We start from the raw sequence: 14,970 nt of genomic DNA on the forward strand, positions 1-14,970 counted from the left end.
GCATTTGGGATGGGTTAGGGTTTTTTTAGAAATACGATATTTTAATGTGGAATTTTATTGTTTTAAACTGTTGTATTATTGTACATCGTCCAGAGTGGCTGGGTGACCGGCCAGATGGGCAATTAAGAAATTAATTAATTAACTAATAAATAAATAAATAAATAATACATTTAGCACAAACCTGAATGGCACAGATCTAATTGTAAAAGGATTTGAAAATGGAGAACAGTTCAGGGCAAACAGACCGATAATAGTTGATGCACTCACCATATATCAAAAAATATACAAGCAACCCGATGACGAGGGCTACAGCCACCAGCACCGCTAGGACAATCAATGCAATCATCCATGGCTCCAGATATTTCGTTCTTGTTACTGACCTAGCCATTCTGAGAAGAACAGGCAAAAAGACTTTGTAGGAAAGACAACAGAAATCTGTTAAAGGCACAATACTATGCATGTCTAGACAGACATTTTTTGCCTAAACATGCATAAGATTGTGTCCTAACTGGGCAATTAAACTCACTATTGGTGAAATAATCAGAAATTTAAAACATGCATTTCCAGTCATATTTTAATTGCCCACCGTGAACACATGCTCTCTTTGTAAGGGCTTCTTTGGAAATGTAGGCCTCATAATTCAGGGAATAGATTTAAAAGGGTCTTCCAGTCAATTAATTATTTGTCCATAATACTTAAGGGAAATTGATACGATTTTTACTTAGATCCCATTTCCTTCAAAGCCCTATCCAGACATTAGCCCTAAGGCAATTAACTATCATGTAACGGGGACAGCCGGGTCACGCCTGCTGGCCCTGCTCGCTGCCATCCGTGCGTTGCGGGGGCCCTCCCTTCCGTAGATGCAGGCTCCCCTGTTATTTAGAACTCTGTATGATCAGGGCTGCACATCGCAGTGGGAGCCTGTACATGGACAGCAGGCACCCCTCTATGGATGTGCCGCCCTGCAAAATGTGGATGGTGGAGGCAGCTGTATTTTCCACCTCATGACTGTCAATTGCGTGCGGAATAACTCCTGAATAGGACTGAAGTGTCTTTATTTTGCAAGGCCAGTTCCTTTTTTCTGGTACATGTCCCTGGTCTTGTTTTGTCCATATTTTCCCTTTGTATGAGATTTTGGGGGTCTTTCTTTGATCCTTGAAAACTGGAGTGTTTCCCCCCATATCAACGGGGAAAGCCAGTTTATATTCGAATGCTAGCTTATTGTTTCTAAGGAGTGATGCTAATATATATATCAGTTGGAGATCTGGCCCTCCTACAAGTGCTATTAATTGCCATCAAGAATGTGGATTCCCAGTCACTGAAAATCTTTTAGCTTTAGCAAAACAAAAATGTTGATAGCTTGACCCTAGAAAATTAGTATGGATATCAGTTACATCCAGGCTTATTAAAGTACTGGATATAGCTTTTTCTAAATGTAATATACTCTATACATTCAGAGAATGAAAACTGAACCCTTCTGTATTTTGACAGAATTGCAAAAGGTTCAACACAGATTTTGTTAAGGCATGTCATGATCCAAATATTTCAATTGCTATGGATAGGGAATTCATACTGTTGGCCTTTGCTTGAAATTAGGCGTTTTTGCACAACTATCAGTTGGATCCAGACTTAGTAATACTTCAAGTATACCCACTGAAATCAATGGGACTTAGTTTAGTCATGACTAACTTAACCCCAATTTATTTCAGTGGGCCTACTCAAATTTTGTAGGACTACGTCTTGATCCAACCCATTGTTTGTGAGTAATTTTTTATCTTCAAATTTACAGCTGGGTAGGAAGGCTGGTTGCTTGGAGTCAGGCAAATAGAAAGCAGGTGAATCAGGGAGTAAGATGGATAGGTCTGCCTGCTGGGACCTCCAGTTTATAACCTTTGGTACTCTTATATGAGGAATGTTAACTCTGTAGCTATATTTTGATGATCATTGAAAAAAATACCTTGTTTTCCAGAGAGATAAATTGGGAGTAGCTTTATATCACAATAACATCCATTCTTGTCAGTAATAATAATAACAACAGGCGCTTATATAGTACTTTCAAAATATTCAAATCACTTCATAGGTTGCGGGTTTAATCAGTATAACAACCCTGCATAGAATGCACGTTTTAGACCAGGTTCTCATGACACAACAGGCTCACTGGAGGTTGTCGTGTCATGTGAACCTGGCCACTGAGGTTTATTTGAGGGTTAAACAACCCTTGCATAACCCTCGGTTTGTTGTAGGGTTGTGTGAGCGTTGCTTAACCCTCAAATAACCCCCAGTGGCTGGGTTCACACGACACAGCAACCCTCACTTGGGGTAGCATATTAAAAATGTCACCCGGCACATCCCGTGGCTCATTGTGGGTTAAATAACTCATGGTGAGCCAGCCATGTTGTGCAAACCAGCCCCATGTATCACCATTTTGCAAATGGAGAACTGAAGCTGAAAGAGAGCATCTTTCCTAAGGCCAGCTAGTGAGTTCATGGAGGAAGCCAGATTTGGTTCGTGAACCTCCTGGTTCATAGTGAAGCTTCTCAGCCATTACACAACTATCATAGGAACTGCTAAGTTATTGTATTGCCCTTGTAACAATGAAGCTTCTGCCACTGACTGGTTGAGCAGATGTGTTAGAAAGGAATGCTCATAGCATTCCAACTCCTCAGGTCAAAACTGTCCGTTTGCAATCCAGGTCAGCTGGGCTGAGATTAAACCCTTTTTGGAGTAGCTTTGTAGGACAAAGTGAAGATTGGAAGAGGTCCCAGAAGGTAGGGGAAGTACAGGGCAGGGATCCAGAAGGCAAAGTTGTGTAGAGGAGAAGGAGGCTTGAGGAAACAGGCAAAGGAGAGGGGGAGCTGAGGCAAGAAGTGCCTAATTGGAGAGGGGGCTCTGCAGTCATTCAGAGCACATGACATCATGGCCATCCTGCAGCTACCTTGGAGCTTTTTGCAGAAAAAATGGATTTTTTGAGACTACTTCAAGTCCAATTATTTTCCTTAAGTTGGTTCTCCGTGGGATAGTTGTTGTGGGCCCTTACCCTCGCATTTACCTCGGGTATGCTAGCCCAGGTGTGTGCCTTTCACCATGACCCCATTCAAGGGGTGTTTCCTGTCCCTGTGTTTGCCAGCACAGCACAAACCAATTAGTGTCTACTTAGACGTAACTCTCATTGTGTTCAATGAGGCTTGTCCCCTGAATGTGCACTTCAGAATATACAGAGATCCCCCTCAATCAAAATAATACATTTTAAAGCACTAATTCCTGAAAGGCTGTAAAGTGCTATCTCAAAGCTGCGATTCTCCATTGTTTGTTTTATTGCCATTCGTAAGTAACTAATTTGCACCTTCGACCCTGCACTGCATCGGGTTAGAAAGGGGGCTGGTTTCCTGTCCCTGTCTTTCCCAGCACAAACATATGTGTGTCTACTCAGAAGTAACCCCCCATTGTGGTCAATGAGGCTTGTTCCCAAAATGCGCACTCCGGAAGTTCCCAAGATTGCCATACATCAAAATAACACATTTAGGAGCCTTAATGTTGAAGCTGTGCATTTTTGATGTTTGTTTCCTTGCTTTTCGGAAGCAATTAATTTGCAGCTTTGATCCTTTGCAGCATCGGGAGCTTCAGCAGGGGACTGGTTGGAGCCATGGTACTTGGAGTATTCAGAGACTCAACTCTCCTAAAGGCTATGAAGTGCTATGTCGAAGCTGTTTTCTTAGCTGTAAGGGAGTAATTAACACAAAGCTTCAAAGCTTTGATTGTTCACAGCATCGGGAGCTTCAGGGGAGAAAGAAGTCTGCACCTGTGTTTCTTTAATGTTTGCTGTGGAGTAATTAATGTGAAGCTCAGAAGCTTTGATCGTTTGCAGCTCTGTCAGCTGTAAGGAAGGACGAGGAAGCCTCTTGCATTGGAGCTGGGGGGGGGGAGCATCTCGCATTCGTTGATCAGCCCCTGCCAGTCTGATGACGATCAATCCAATCCACCCCACCCAGAAGTATGTTCCTGTGAAGGGACTTAGAATGATGCGGTGCACTTGTTCATGGAGCCCTGCGTGGACCAAAGCTGGCTCCTTGAAAAATCCGGGTAAGCCACCATTGGCTTCTCCTTCCGTTGGCGTGGAGACACCCCCTGGTCCCAAACCATTTAAAGCTTCATAGGTAATTGCCAGCACTTCAAATTGTGTTTGGAAACAAACTGGAAGCCAATATAGATTGAACAAAGCCCTGGCTGTCACATTTTGCACCAGCTAAAATTTCTCAGAAGCAGCCCCACATAGAGTTGCTGTAATTTTACTTGGATGGAACCAAGCCATTTGTGACAGCAGCGAGATCTATCTTCCTCAGGAAAGACTGCAGTTGGGCACATGAGGCAGAGCAGTATGAAAGCATTGCTGGTTACAATAGCTACTTGATTATCCAGGAGCATCTCTCAAGCTACAAACTTGTTCCTTCAAGGGGAGTGCATTTGCCTCCAGAACAGATTTGCTGGTTCAGCTCTCCTACTGATCAATAGCACCTCCATCTTGTCTTGATTGAGGCTCACTTTATTAGCCCACCTCCAATCCATCCACTCAAGCATTAGTTCAGGAACTTCACATTCTCTCTGGGCTCAAATGGAAAGGAGAGAGAGAGCTGAGTGTCATCAGCATATTGACGACATTGTGCTCTAAATCAGTGGTCTCCAAACTTTTTTGATTGCACACCCATATCAGTAAAAGAAATTGAGCATGGACCCCCAATATATGCATATTTATTTATAAATGAAATACATCTTGTTGTTGTTCAGTCATTCAGTCGTGTCCAACTCTTCGTGACCCCATGGACCATAGCACGCCAGGCCTTCCTGTCCTGCGCTGTCTCCCGGACCGTGCTCAAGTTCATATTCATTGCATCGGTGATGCTATCTAGCCATCTCATCCTCTGCCGTCCCCTTCTCCTTTTGCCTTCAGTCTTTCCCAGAATCAGGGTCTTTTCCAGAGAGTTTTCTCTTCGCATTAGGTGGCCAAAATATTTCAGCTTCAGCTTCAGTATCTGTCCTTCCAATGAGCACTCAGGGTTGATTTCCTTTAGGAAAATACATCTACTACTGTACTAATATATTATGTACATTATGAAACATACACAACAATAGAAATTAAAAAGCATAAGATAAAGATGAATTAAATACAATAAATTATTTTTAAATATTGTTTATTAATGGTACAAAAAGCTTTTTGCTCTCACTAAAAATTATTGTATTTATTTATTTCATTTATGCCCAATATTATTAATAATAATATTTTTTAGTGAGAGCAATGTGATTGAATATGCTTCATTATTTTGAAAATCTTGGTTTAACACTTTGAGATACAGCAATTTGAAGGTCTGGTTCTAAGTTCAGTTTATTTCAATACTTGGTTTTAATGGCTGTCATAGCTGAAAAAGACACCTCACAAAGATACGTAGATCCAAATGGAAGACGTACATATTTGACTGCGCTAGCTAAATCGTAAAACCCATTTTTCAATCCCATCCACCAATTATGCAAAAGTTTTTGTTGAAATTCAGCTAGTAAATTTCCATCTTCCCTAACGACAATCAGTTGTTCTTGCAAACTATTTGGAAGGTGTTGCATTTTTATATTTTTAACAAATGGGTTCAAAACCCACTGAAACTCTTCATTTGGAAGATTTTTAAACAGGTTAGAAAATTCCTCTTCCAAGTTTTTAAAATGTGCGGATGTGAGAGTTATTAAAGGTGACATACTTACATCGTTTCGGCAACAAAATCACATACCAATGGAAACATTTCCAAATATCCATTTTCAAAATGCTCTCTCCATAGTATGAGGATCTTTCAAAAAGCAGTTACTTTCTCACTCATTGTTAAAATGTCACCCTTATTTTGACGAGACAGATCAAGTGTGTTTATCTTTTCAAAAATATCTGCTAGGTAGCATATTATTGACAGCTGCTTGTCATCACAGAAAAGGTTGGCAAATTTGGAACAAATTTGCTCTCCTTTGGCAGGATGGCAGCTGCTCCAGTGCCACGGCTGAGCAAGCAACTGTGCCTTCTTCTGCCTAGGGATGTCAGAGAAGTCCGCGATGGATCTCGTTGAGGCCGAATGCCAGTGCATTCGGCCCCCCAAAATCCATCGCGGAACGAAGCCCCCGCCCCCCTCATGAAAGGCATGCGGGACGAAGTCCCCGCCGCCCCCACCCCACAAAAGGCACACAAAACGGAGCACTTACCTGCTCCTGTCCGCGCTGCTTTGCGATTGGCGGCCGTCCTGCGGCCACCATTCGCTTCCTCCTCTTCAGCTGTGATAGGCTATGTAAATACTTACGTAGCCTGTCACGGCTAACGCAGGGTCGCCTAACGCAGTGATGCTAACTTAACTACGTAAATACTTACGTAGCCTATCACGGCTAACGCAGGGATGCTAACACAGGGACATCCGGCCACTGGGCAGCCCTGCAGGGACACAAATGTCGGCTGTCGTAGCTGCCACCATTTGCGTGAGAGAGCACAGGACAGGAAGGCCTGGCGTGCTATGGTCCATGAGGTCACGAAGAGTCGGACACAACTGAACGACTGAACAACAACAAAATTGAGCCTTGATAGGCTACGTAAATATTTACGTAGCCTATCATGGCAGGGGAAAAACCCCAGCGTACGCAAATGGTGGCGGCTACCGCCATTTGCGTATGCTGGGGTTTTTCTCCTGCCGTGATAGGCTACATAAATATTTACATAGCCTATCACGGCTCAATACAGGGATGCAAATGGCGGCAGCTATGACAGCCGCCATTTGCGTCCCTGCAGGGCTGCCCAGCGGCCAGATGTCCGGCTGTGGGCGGCCAGAGCTGGCCAGCGGCTCTGCGGCTTGGCCGCGGAGCGGAGTCGGCCAGACAGGATTCCGGGGGGAGGGAAGGAGCACCTCCCCCCACCGCGGACGCCCCTGTGCGGAGCCAAATAGGTGTTTCATACATCCCTACTTCTGCCATGGCAGAGATTGCCATCGCCTGGCAGAGATTGGCGCAGTTGCTCTCGGTGGCCGTGATAGAAGCAGGATAGGACTGGAGCCGAGAGAGAAATGCCCTGGAGCTTCCCCCTCGGCTCCCGTCCCATCCTGCTGCCTCCACCATCACTGCACACAAGGGCAGCTCATCGGGGCAGCAGGAGGCTGCTCAATCATTAGGCAGTTCACGCACCCCAATGGATCGTCTTGCACACCCCACCTTGGAGACCACTGCTCTAACTCATCAGACAGACTCTCCCAATGGTTTCAGTAGATGTCAAATAGCATAGGTGACCATGTGTCCCTTCTTTCCATTATATCAGGAGTGGGCAGCTTCGGAGGGTCTGGGGGCCAATTTTTGCCTCCCTGGAACCCACCGGGGGCTGCATCCCTCTGCCACGATTGCTACTGAATTTCAGCAGCAATTCAGCAGCAAGAAGAAGCTGCATTTCCCTTTAAAACAAGGTATGCTGGGAGCGTGCACCTTGTTTTAATGCAAAATCACAATCCCAGAAGCATGTTTTTTCATGAAAACAAGGTGTGCACTCTCTATGCACTTGTTTTAAAGGGAAAATACTACTTTCCCCTCACTACCGCCACACACTATAGAAATTCAATGGCAATTCAGCGGCATGATGGCAGCGATTTGGGGATGGCAGGGGCCGCCGTAAGGGATAGGGGCCACTCACAACCCTCAGACCACACGTTGCCCACCCCTGCATGATATGAATGTGCCATTACAGATCCAACTCCAACAGAAGTACTTTCATGTCACTTCTCATTGATCCCAACATATTACTTTTCAAAGCAGTCAGTTCACACATTCAGTGAGGTCATCACATTTTGAGGGTGAAAAATCAAGGCATGTATAAACCAGTCCTTCATAGTCTTTGCCACAGTGCTCAGAAAATACAAGGATGGCACATGCCCCTTGCTTCGAGTTCCTGGTATGTTTAATATTTTGTCTCTGACCCTTTTGTCTTTTGCTCAACCCATACTGGAATGCGGCCCCTGAGAACTGAAAAAGGTTCGACACCCCTGTGCTAAGGCAGAGCAAACCAACAGAAAAATAAACATCAGTCATCCCTACTGTGCTTCTAATATAAATAAGAAGTCCTGTCCAAAAATGGAAACTTTCCCAACTATCTTATATGATTTGCCAAAATATGGAATATTGAAGCTGTGGTCTATGTCACTTAGAAATCAATGATGGTCTAATATCTATTGTGTTTTTATTTGACAGCAATGTTCTGTTCTTGAAGGAGGAACAATTATTTAAGGTGAGGCAACACCACTGCAGATTTTACTCAATTCTTTAAAATATGGGCTCTCTGGAAAGCCTGGAATAACCTCCCTGAACTAAGTTCAACTTAATATGTTTACATTTCAAGAGATGAATCAGGCTGAAGCAAATGGCAGGGGAGTCCACAAAGCTTGGCAGTTTTGGGAACTTTTGACTCAACTCTCACCTTGGGATCATCACCTTCCCCTAACATATATACAGTGTTCTCAAACATTCAAACTGCTTCAGATTAGAATTGTCACCTCATTAAAAGAATGAGGTGACAATTGTGTTAATATGTTTTAATGGATTGATTACATTTGCACATGATTTTTTTGGTTAAAGCTAGTTCTGAATTAAAAAAAAAACCTCCTCTCCTATTCACTGTCCCACTATCAGGTGGTGAGTTTGGCTGACTCATTTTTATTTAATTGGGGGTACATTTTAAAAAGGGCTTACCATTACTGGCAGGAGGGAGATTTTTTCCTTTCTTTTTTTACAAAGCAAAACAAGGAGCTCCTCTCAGTGGCTGGGGGTGGGGGGTGGGCATTTCCCCCCACAGAGTCTCAGAGTGATGTTGTGTCCAGGATTGCGCCCTAAGAGAAACTCCATGTTGTCGTCATTGATATATAAATGTGTATATATATGTAAAGAGGGTGGGCGGGGGGGAATTTGCTGTCCTGCCAGCAATAAGCCCACTCATCCCACAAACCCTTTAACACCCCTCTCTCAAAATATTGCCCAATTTTGGAAGCTCATTCCTTTGTTCCACCAAAGTCAAGCCTAGCGTTGTTTCCAGAGGGCTTTCAGCTTAGCACTATAATAAAAACACTTTCTGAAGAAGAGAAGCATACTTTCCTTTTAAATTATATATGCACGTGTTGCAGCAGGTATACCCTTCTAAGTGAGAGAGAATGGAGAGCTGCATGTGGACCATTTTGGCATTTGATCTGTCATGGCTCATTCATAGACATAAGTCATCAGTTGAGGCTGCAGACATGAAGTAATGAACATGGCATGTGCGAACCAGCCCATTGAAGAAAGTGGTGATCCTAACTACAGAAGTGTCTTTATGCCTTCTTGCCAGCCTAAAATCATGGTCAGGATACTGCACACCATGAAGACTATGAGTCTTGCACAAAGGAAATTCCTGATGCCCATGTTGCCAGAGTGTATGACACTTGGTGTTGGAATACAGCACCTGCATACCTGGCTTTGATTGAACTTTATGGAGAGCAACAGACTTTCCACTCTGACCCATCCAAGGGATTACAAAGCTACCTGGAGTCACAAAGCCATCTGTGTTGTGCAACTGTGAGTAAATCCTAGATGTGGGCCTGCCCACACCACCTTGCAAGGTGTCTGGTTCAATGAGAAAATAGAAGTGTCTCCAGGAAAAGAATCTTCACAGCTAAATAAATGGGTGAGATAGTATAGTAGGGCTTACGTGCCATCCCATCTGAGCAGAAGAAAATAACTTTGCACTTTGTGATATAAGAACAAGGCAGAACAAAACTGACATTCATGTTCTTCTAACAATTATGAACTTCACATTTAAATTAACTGAGCATAGTGTTTGTTAATTTGCAGTCCATTGCTCATGACCTCATAATGCGCAGCTTGTGAATTTGTAATGCACATTTCTCATTATGCCCAAACACCTTAAATAACCTGAGTTATTTGCCCTACTTGGCATGTGTCACAATGGTAAACAAAGTTACCTGCTTTGATTTCGGTCAATAGCTTTACACATTAATTACTTGGAGCCAGAATTCTTGCGAGATATTACATGTTTGATTTGCAAGTCTGAAAACTGAGTCTTGCTTCAACCGTAGATCTGATAATTTTTTTTTTAAAGAGTGGTATTCATCAACCTGGAATGTTGCGGTAGGGTGCTAGAATATTAAGCAAAAACATGCAACACAGTAAAAAACAGTTTTTGTAATCTTTATTCAGATGCTATGCAAACACATGATAAGGCATGATGAGTGTTCCATTAATGTGATGTCACAGCATGTAATATTTTCCTGCCACCATCATATAAACCACTATGCCACACTGCCACAACACTGCATCACTGCAACTGCACTTGCAGCCACTAAATGTTGCACAGCAATACCATGAACAGTTGTTAGGGCTGCAAACTGGACACAGTAAGGGGGAGAGGGGAACAGGATTGGCTATGACTCACCCATGCATTAGCCTTTGGGAACCGATACGGTGGTTCCATATATCTGTGTGGCTTAAGGTGGTCACAACCCTTCCCAGTATCCTAGATGTTCTTTGACTAAGAAACACTGCATTTCCGTAACTTGAAATAATCACTTCCCAAATATGCCATCAGTTTTCCTTAAGCAAATTGTATTCTTCTCTGCACAGCCAGACTTTATCGTCCAAACTTGTTGCCCTGAGGATGCGTTGCACTATAAAAGCCAGCTGATTCTTCTCCACATTTCTTTTCCCCAACTGATGTCTCAGTGTTCTGTCGCCACAAAAATGACCAAAAAGTATTTTGGTATCAGTGGCAATGTCAGTAAGGTCTTCCTATCCTTCTGTACATCTCTTGGTAAAGTGACTGCATGGGAAATTAACAGATGCCGAAAAGATCAGGGGCAGCTGGTGCCTTTTGGGGTTGGTAGGGTGGAAGCCAGGGTAGCTAATGATAGTCAGACCTAAGGGATCACAGTAGCAAGGGGTTTGCTCCAGAGAAGAAGCCCATTGAACAGAAAGGGCAAATTGAGGCAAGTTAAAGTAAAGCAAGACAAGCACCACTGGCTGAAGGTGTGGTGCAGCAGCACCCATTTCCCCATTCAGCTGGGTCCTCTTCATTGACTCCTCATTGGAAAACAATACCTCCATATATGGCAACCGGCCAGAGCAGTGCTCCCAAATGCCCGGTCTCTGTCTGCATGCCCATTGCTTTCTGAGTGATTTTGGACACACGTGCAATGTGCACACCCAAAGCAGACGATGGCCTGACATAGGAACCCACTGCGCATGTGCAGGCAAGGTTAAACAACCAACGAGCCAGAGACTGTGTTGGGCAGAGTGGGCTCAATGTTCTGCTAGGCTCAGTAAGCATTTAGTGCCAGAACTATCATGGGACAAATTTGTGGGGCCAACAGGCAGGAGGGGCTCTGCCCTGCCACCCATAGTGATGGCCCACTCCTGGAAAAGATAGCAGATAACGAGGACAAACCTACAGGGAAAAGCCATCACTTTCACATTCTGCATGTAAGTTTCTGAAAGGCATCTGGCTATCCGTTAATGGAGACGGATTGCAGGACTAGATGGCCCTTTAGTCTGAACCAAGAAGGCAATTATTATGTTCTTAAGTCTATGGATGCCCTAGCATTTAATCTCTAATTGGACACAGTCCACTGGAAAGTTCTCCTGTGCAAGCCCTACTGAAGTGAATAGGGGGCTGGAAAGTGCACCTGTTTACTTCAATGAGACATGCAGAGGAAAATACTGTGGTGGATTCTGCCCATTGTTAGCAACATCTTAGAATCATAGAATAGTAGGGTTGGAAGGGGCCTACAAGGCCATCGAGTCCAACCCCCTGCTCAATGCAGGAATCCAAGTCAGAGCATCCCTGACAGATAGCTGTCCAGCCTCGTCTTGAATGCCTCCAGTGTGGGAGAGCCCACCACCTCCCTAGGCCATTGGTTCCATTGTCATATTGTTCTAACAGTCAGGAAGTTTTTCCTGATGTTCAGCCGGAATCTGGCTTCCTGTAACTTGAACCCATTATTCCGTCCTGCATTCTGGGATTATTGAGAAGAGATCCTGTCCTTCCTCTCTGTGACAACCTGTCAAGTACTTGAAGAGCATTTGCCCATGACTGCATTCATGCCCCAATCTCCAAAAATACACAAATGGTTCAAAAATCATGACATTCCAAAAATATTACCAAATGAAAGATTTGCTGCCCTTAAGAATTTAAATGACGTTAAAGGAACAACCATCACAAGGTTCAGGTACAATCACCAAGTTATGAAAAAGGGATTTATGTCACAAATGTGCAAATGGCTTTTCCTCCTGACTTGATTCTTCATCTCCTGTCTCCAGCCACATACCCCCTTCAATTATTTGTTGCTCGTGGCAGAAGTCAACACAGTTAACACAAATAATAGCCTAGGTGGATCTCCTCCTCAGTGTAATCAACAGATGCTCAGCTGTATGGTCACAAGACAATACCCAACTCAGACCTGGGCCGAGAAATCAAATATAAAGGCGCACAGTAGGGCTTCTGTTCCTTTAACAGTAGCATGGAAGAGAAGATTTCAGCAGGTGCAGCTTCCTCTTCTGCCCAATTATTAAAGAGACAGTCCTCTTGCTGCTTCCTATCATATCTTGTCCCCCTAATTGGAACAGTCTCCAAAAAGCCTAAGAAAACTCCAGACATTGCCCAGTTTGGCCATATGACCACTCCTCATTTATAAACAATGACCCTGGGTAGAAACCACCTACCGGATAGCATTGACCACTGCAGCATTCACGTCCTCAATAAGAAATTACCTCTGGACCTGGCATCACCCCGAGATTCTTGCTGATATCTGACACAGAGGCCGTGACCCAATATGCTGAGTTATCACTTTGTATCTTGCTCCTCCCCTCATCCAGGACAAGACAGCCTGCAGCTCAAGATCTCTGTCTGCAGTGACAGGACCTGTTCAGGGAGGTGCCAGATCTGGGGAAACATGATGAGGAAGAAACATTTCAGGAATCAGCATCAAAACATGAGAAATGTAACAACACAAAAGCATTCCTCATTTGTAAATCATGACCCTGGGAAGAAACCACCTGCTGGACACCATTGACCGCAAAGGCCTAAAACCACAAAGCAAATGCTCAACATTTTCCAAACAAAAAACTGGTACTAAGATGCAGTTTCATTTATAATTAATCAGTTCATATGGTATTTTTCAACAGCCAGAGCAATCATAATATTAATTATATTCATAGGATCATTCAGAAATCCAAACCCAAATCCTAGAAGAACTAGAGTAATACACAGTATGGTAATAAATGCAAGTAATTTCCCTAATGATACTCCAGTGCAGTTAATGCAGACATTACAGCATAATGGGAAAGAAAGATGGCATGCTGTGAATGTACCACAGCTACATTGCAATGACACCTAGGAAGGTACTGCCTGTAAGTAGCTGATGAGAACGCAGGAGCCAATCTACATTACAACTTTAAACTGGTTTCAAACCGGTTTATCTAAAGGGATCCTGCAGTTTCATGCGGGTACTGAGAATTCTTTGCTAGAGACCCCTGTCCCCTGCCCAAGCGGCCCCTCTTCCTAGAGCTACAATTCCTAGAATTCCTGTATTTGGTAGCTGTAATCACTAAAAACATGTTTGAAACCAGTTTAAAGTTGTAATGTAGATTGCCCCCTATTTGGTTTTTCCTGTCTCAAGTTGCCTTCTCTCCGAAAATTTAGCAGGGGGATGTTTTTCCTGGCATGGAGATAAAGTGATGGGGAAAGCGCCTCATACTTAATTTCTGCACGTTAGGATGCTGTTAGAGGCATATGACAGAGTCACACAAACAGTTAGCAACCTTGTGTGTTACTAAAGGATTCTTCAGAGACTACTTTTTAAACCACCCAAAAATGAACCCTTCCTAATTGTCAGTCCGCAAAGATGTACTCATGGAAGAGAGCAACAGGTGTTTTTGGCACTGGTGTCTCAGTATGCAAAGAGTGCTCAAAAGAAACCTAGAGTGTAATTAGTCTCTGGCGCTCATTACAAAATTATAATTTAAGAGAACGATTAAGCAAGATTCAAAGAGCGCCTTGAATCAGAATACTTTACAAAACACCTTAAGGGTAATCATGAGTCATGCTACCAAGCCCTTTGGGAAGGAATTATGCTTGAAGATATATATCAGACTAATATCTGGGAATTAGGTCTGAAAATGAGGCTCCTGTTGTGGTCAGACCACATTTATGAACTTACTGACTTGGCAACTTGGGAGCCTAATACAAAATGTACTGGATTCTGTGGCTAATCTCAGTATCAAGGATATATTAATGGATCTTAGAACCAATCTTCAAAAAACAACTTTATTTTCTTTGCTTACTGAGAAGTACTAACAGAACCTCACTACAACTATTTCTCTAGGGCTGAACACAATTCTTCTGGCCTGACTTCTATACCTTAAACAGCAGTGACATAAAGAAATGTTAGGGCACAAATGCACTACAGTATGTCATCTGATAGACTGCTATAGATTGTGCAATAAATAGTGCATCAGTGTGCAGCCCACAACTGATCATCTGTTCCTCGTTAGCTCTCTCTTCCAGGGTTGCCTTGTAATCTACTGTTCCTAATTAAGCCAGAAACAACAGAACACATCACAAGCTTTTACAATTCATAGCCCTCTATTAGATGTATTTAATGAGGTGCTAACTGACACATTCCTCACTCCTTTGTTGTTGTCTCAAATCTAGTATCCTCTTTCCCCACTACCTTTTGTCCTTTTGCTAGAACTCCTGATAGAAGCAATACATAACAGACAAAAATGACAGGTGTTCAGACAGGTGGTTTACAAAATTGATTGATTGAATGATTGATTGTATTAATCACCCATCTGGCTGGTCACCAGGTGGAGTTCCCTAGGGAGGGAGTTCCACAGAGTGGGGGCCACCACAGAGAAGGCCCTCTCCCTCGTCCTCAC

The 14,970-nt window shown here is 43.4% G+C and overlaps 1 protein-coding gene across 3 annotated transcripts in view; it reads right to left on the reverse strand.

The window, feature by feature from the left end:
- The window catches only part of LOC146344506 (transmembrane protease serine 11A-like), an 84,130-nt gene that overhangs the window by 34,650 nt on the left and 34,510 nt on the right, over positions 1-14,970 (reverse strand). For all 3 annotated transcript variants that reach the window (XM_084860383.1, XM_084860384.1, XM_084860386.1), the window contains 2 exons: positions 12,754-12,973; positions 268-389 (listed from right to left, as the gene is read on the reverse strand). In XM_084860383.1, coding sequence (XP_084716509.1) covers positions 268-388 — 121 coding nt within the window. In that variant the 5' untranslated portion in view covers position 389; positions 12,754-12,973. The remainder of the gene's footprint in view (positions 1-267; positions 390-12,753; positions 12,974-14,970) is intronic.

The sequence above is a fragment of the Heloderma suspectum genome, chromosome 5, assembly GCF_057233095.1.
Source record: "Heloderma suspectum isolate Gila_16-S chromosome 5, 16-S_ref, whole genome shotgun sequence".
Lineage (NCBI taxonomy): Eukaryota > Metazoa > Chordata > Lepidosauria > Squamata > Helodermatidae > Heloderma > Heloderma suspectum.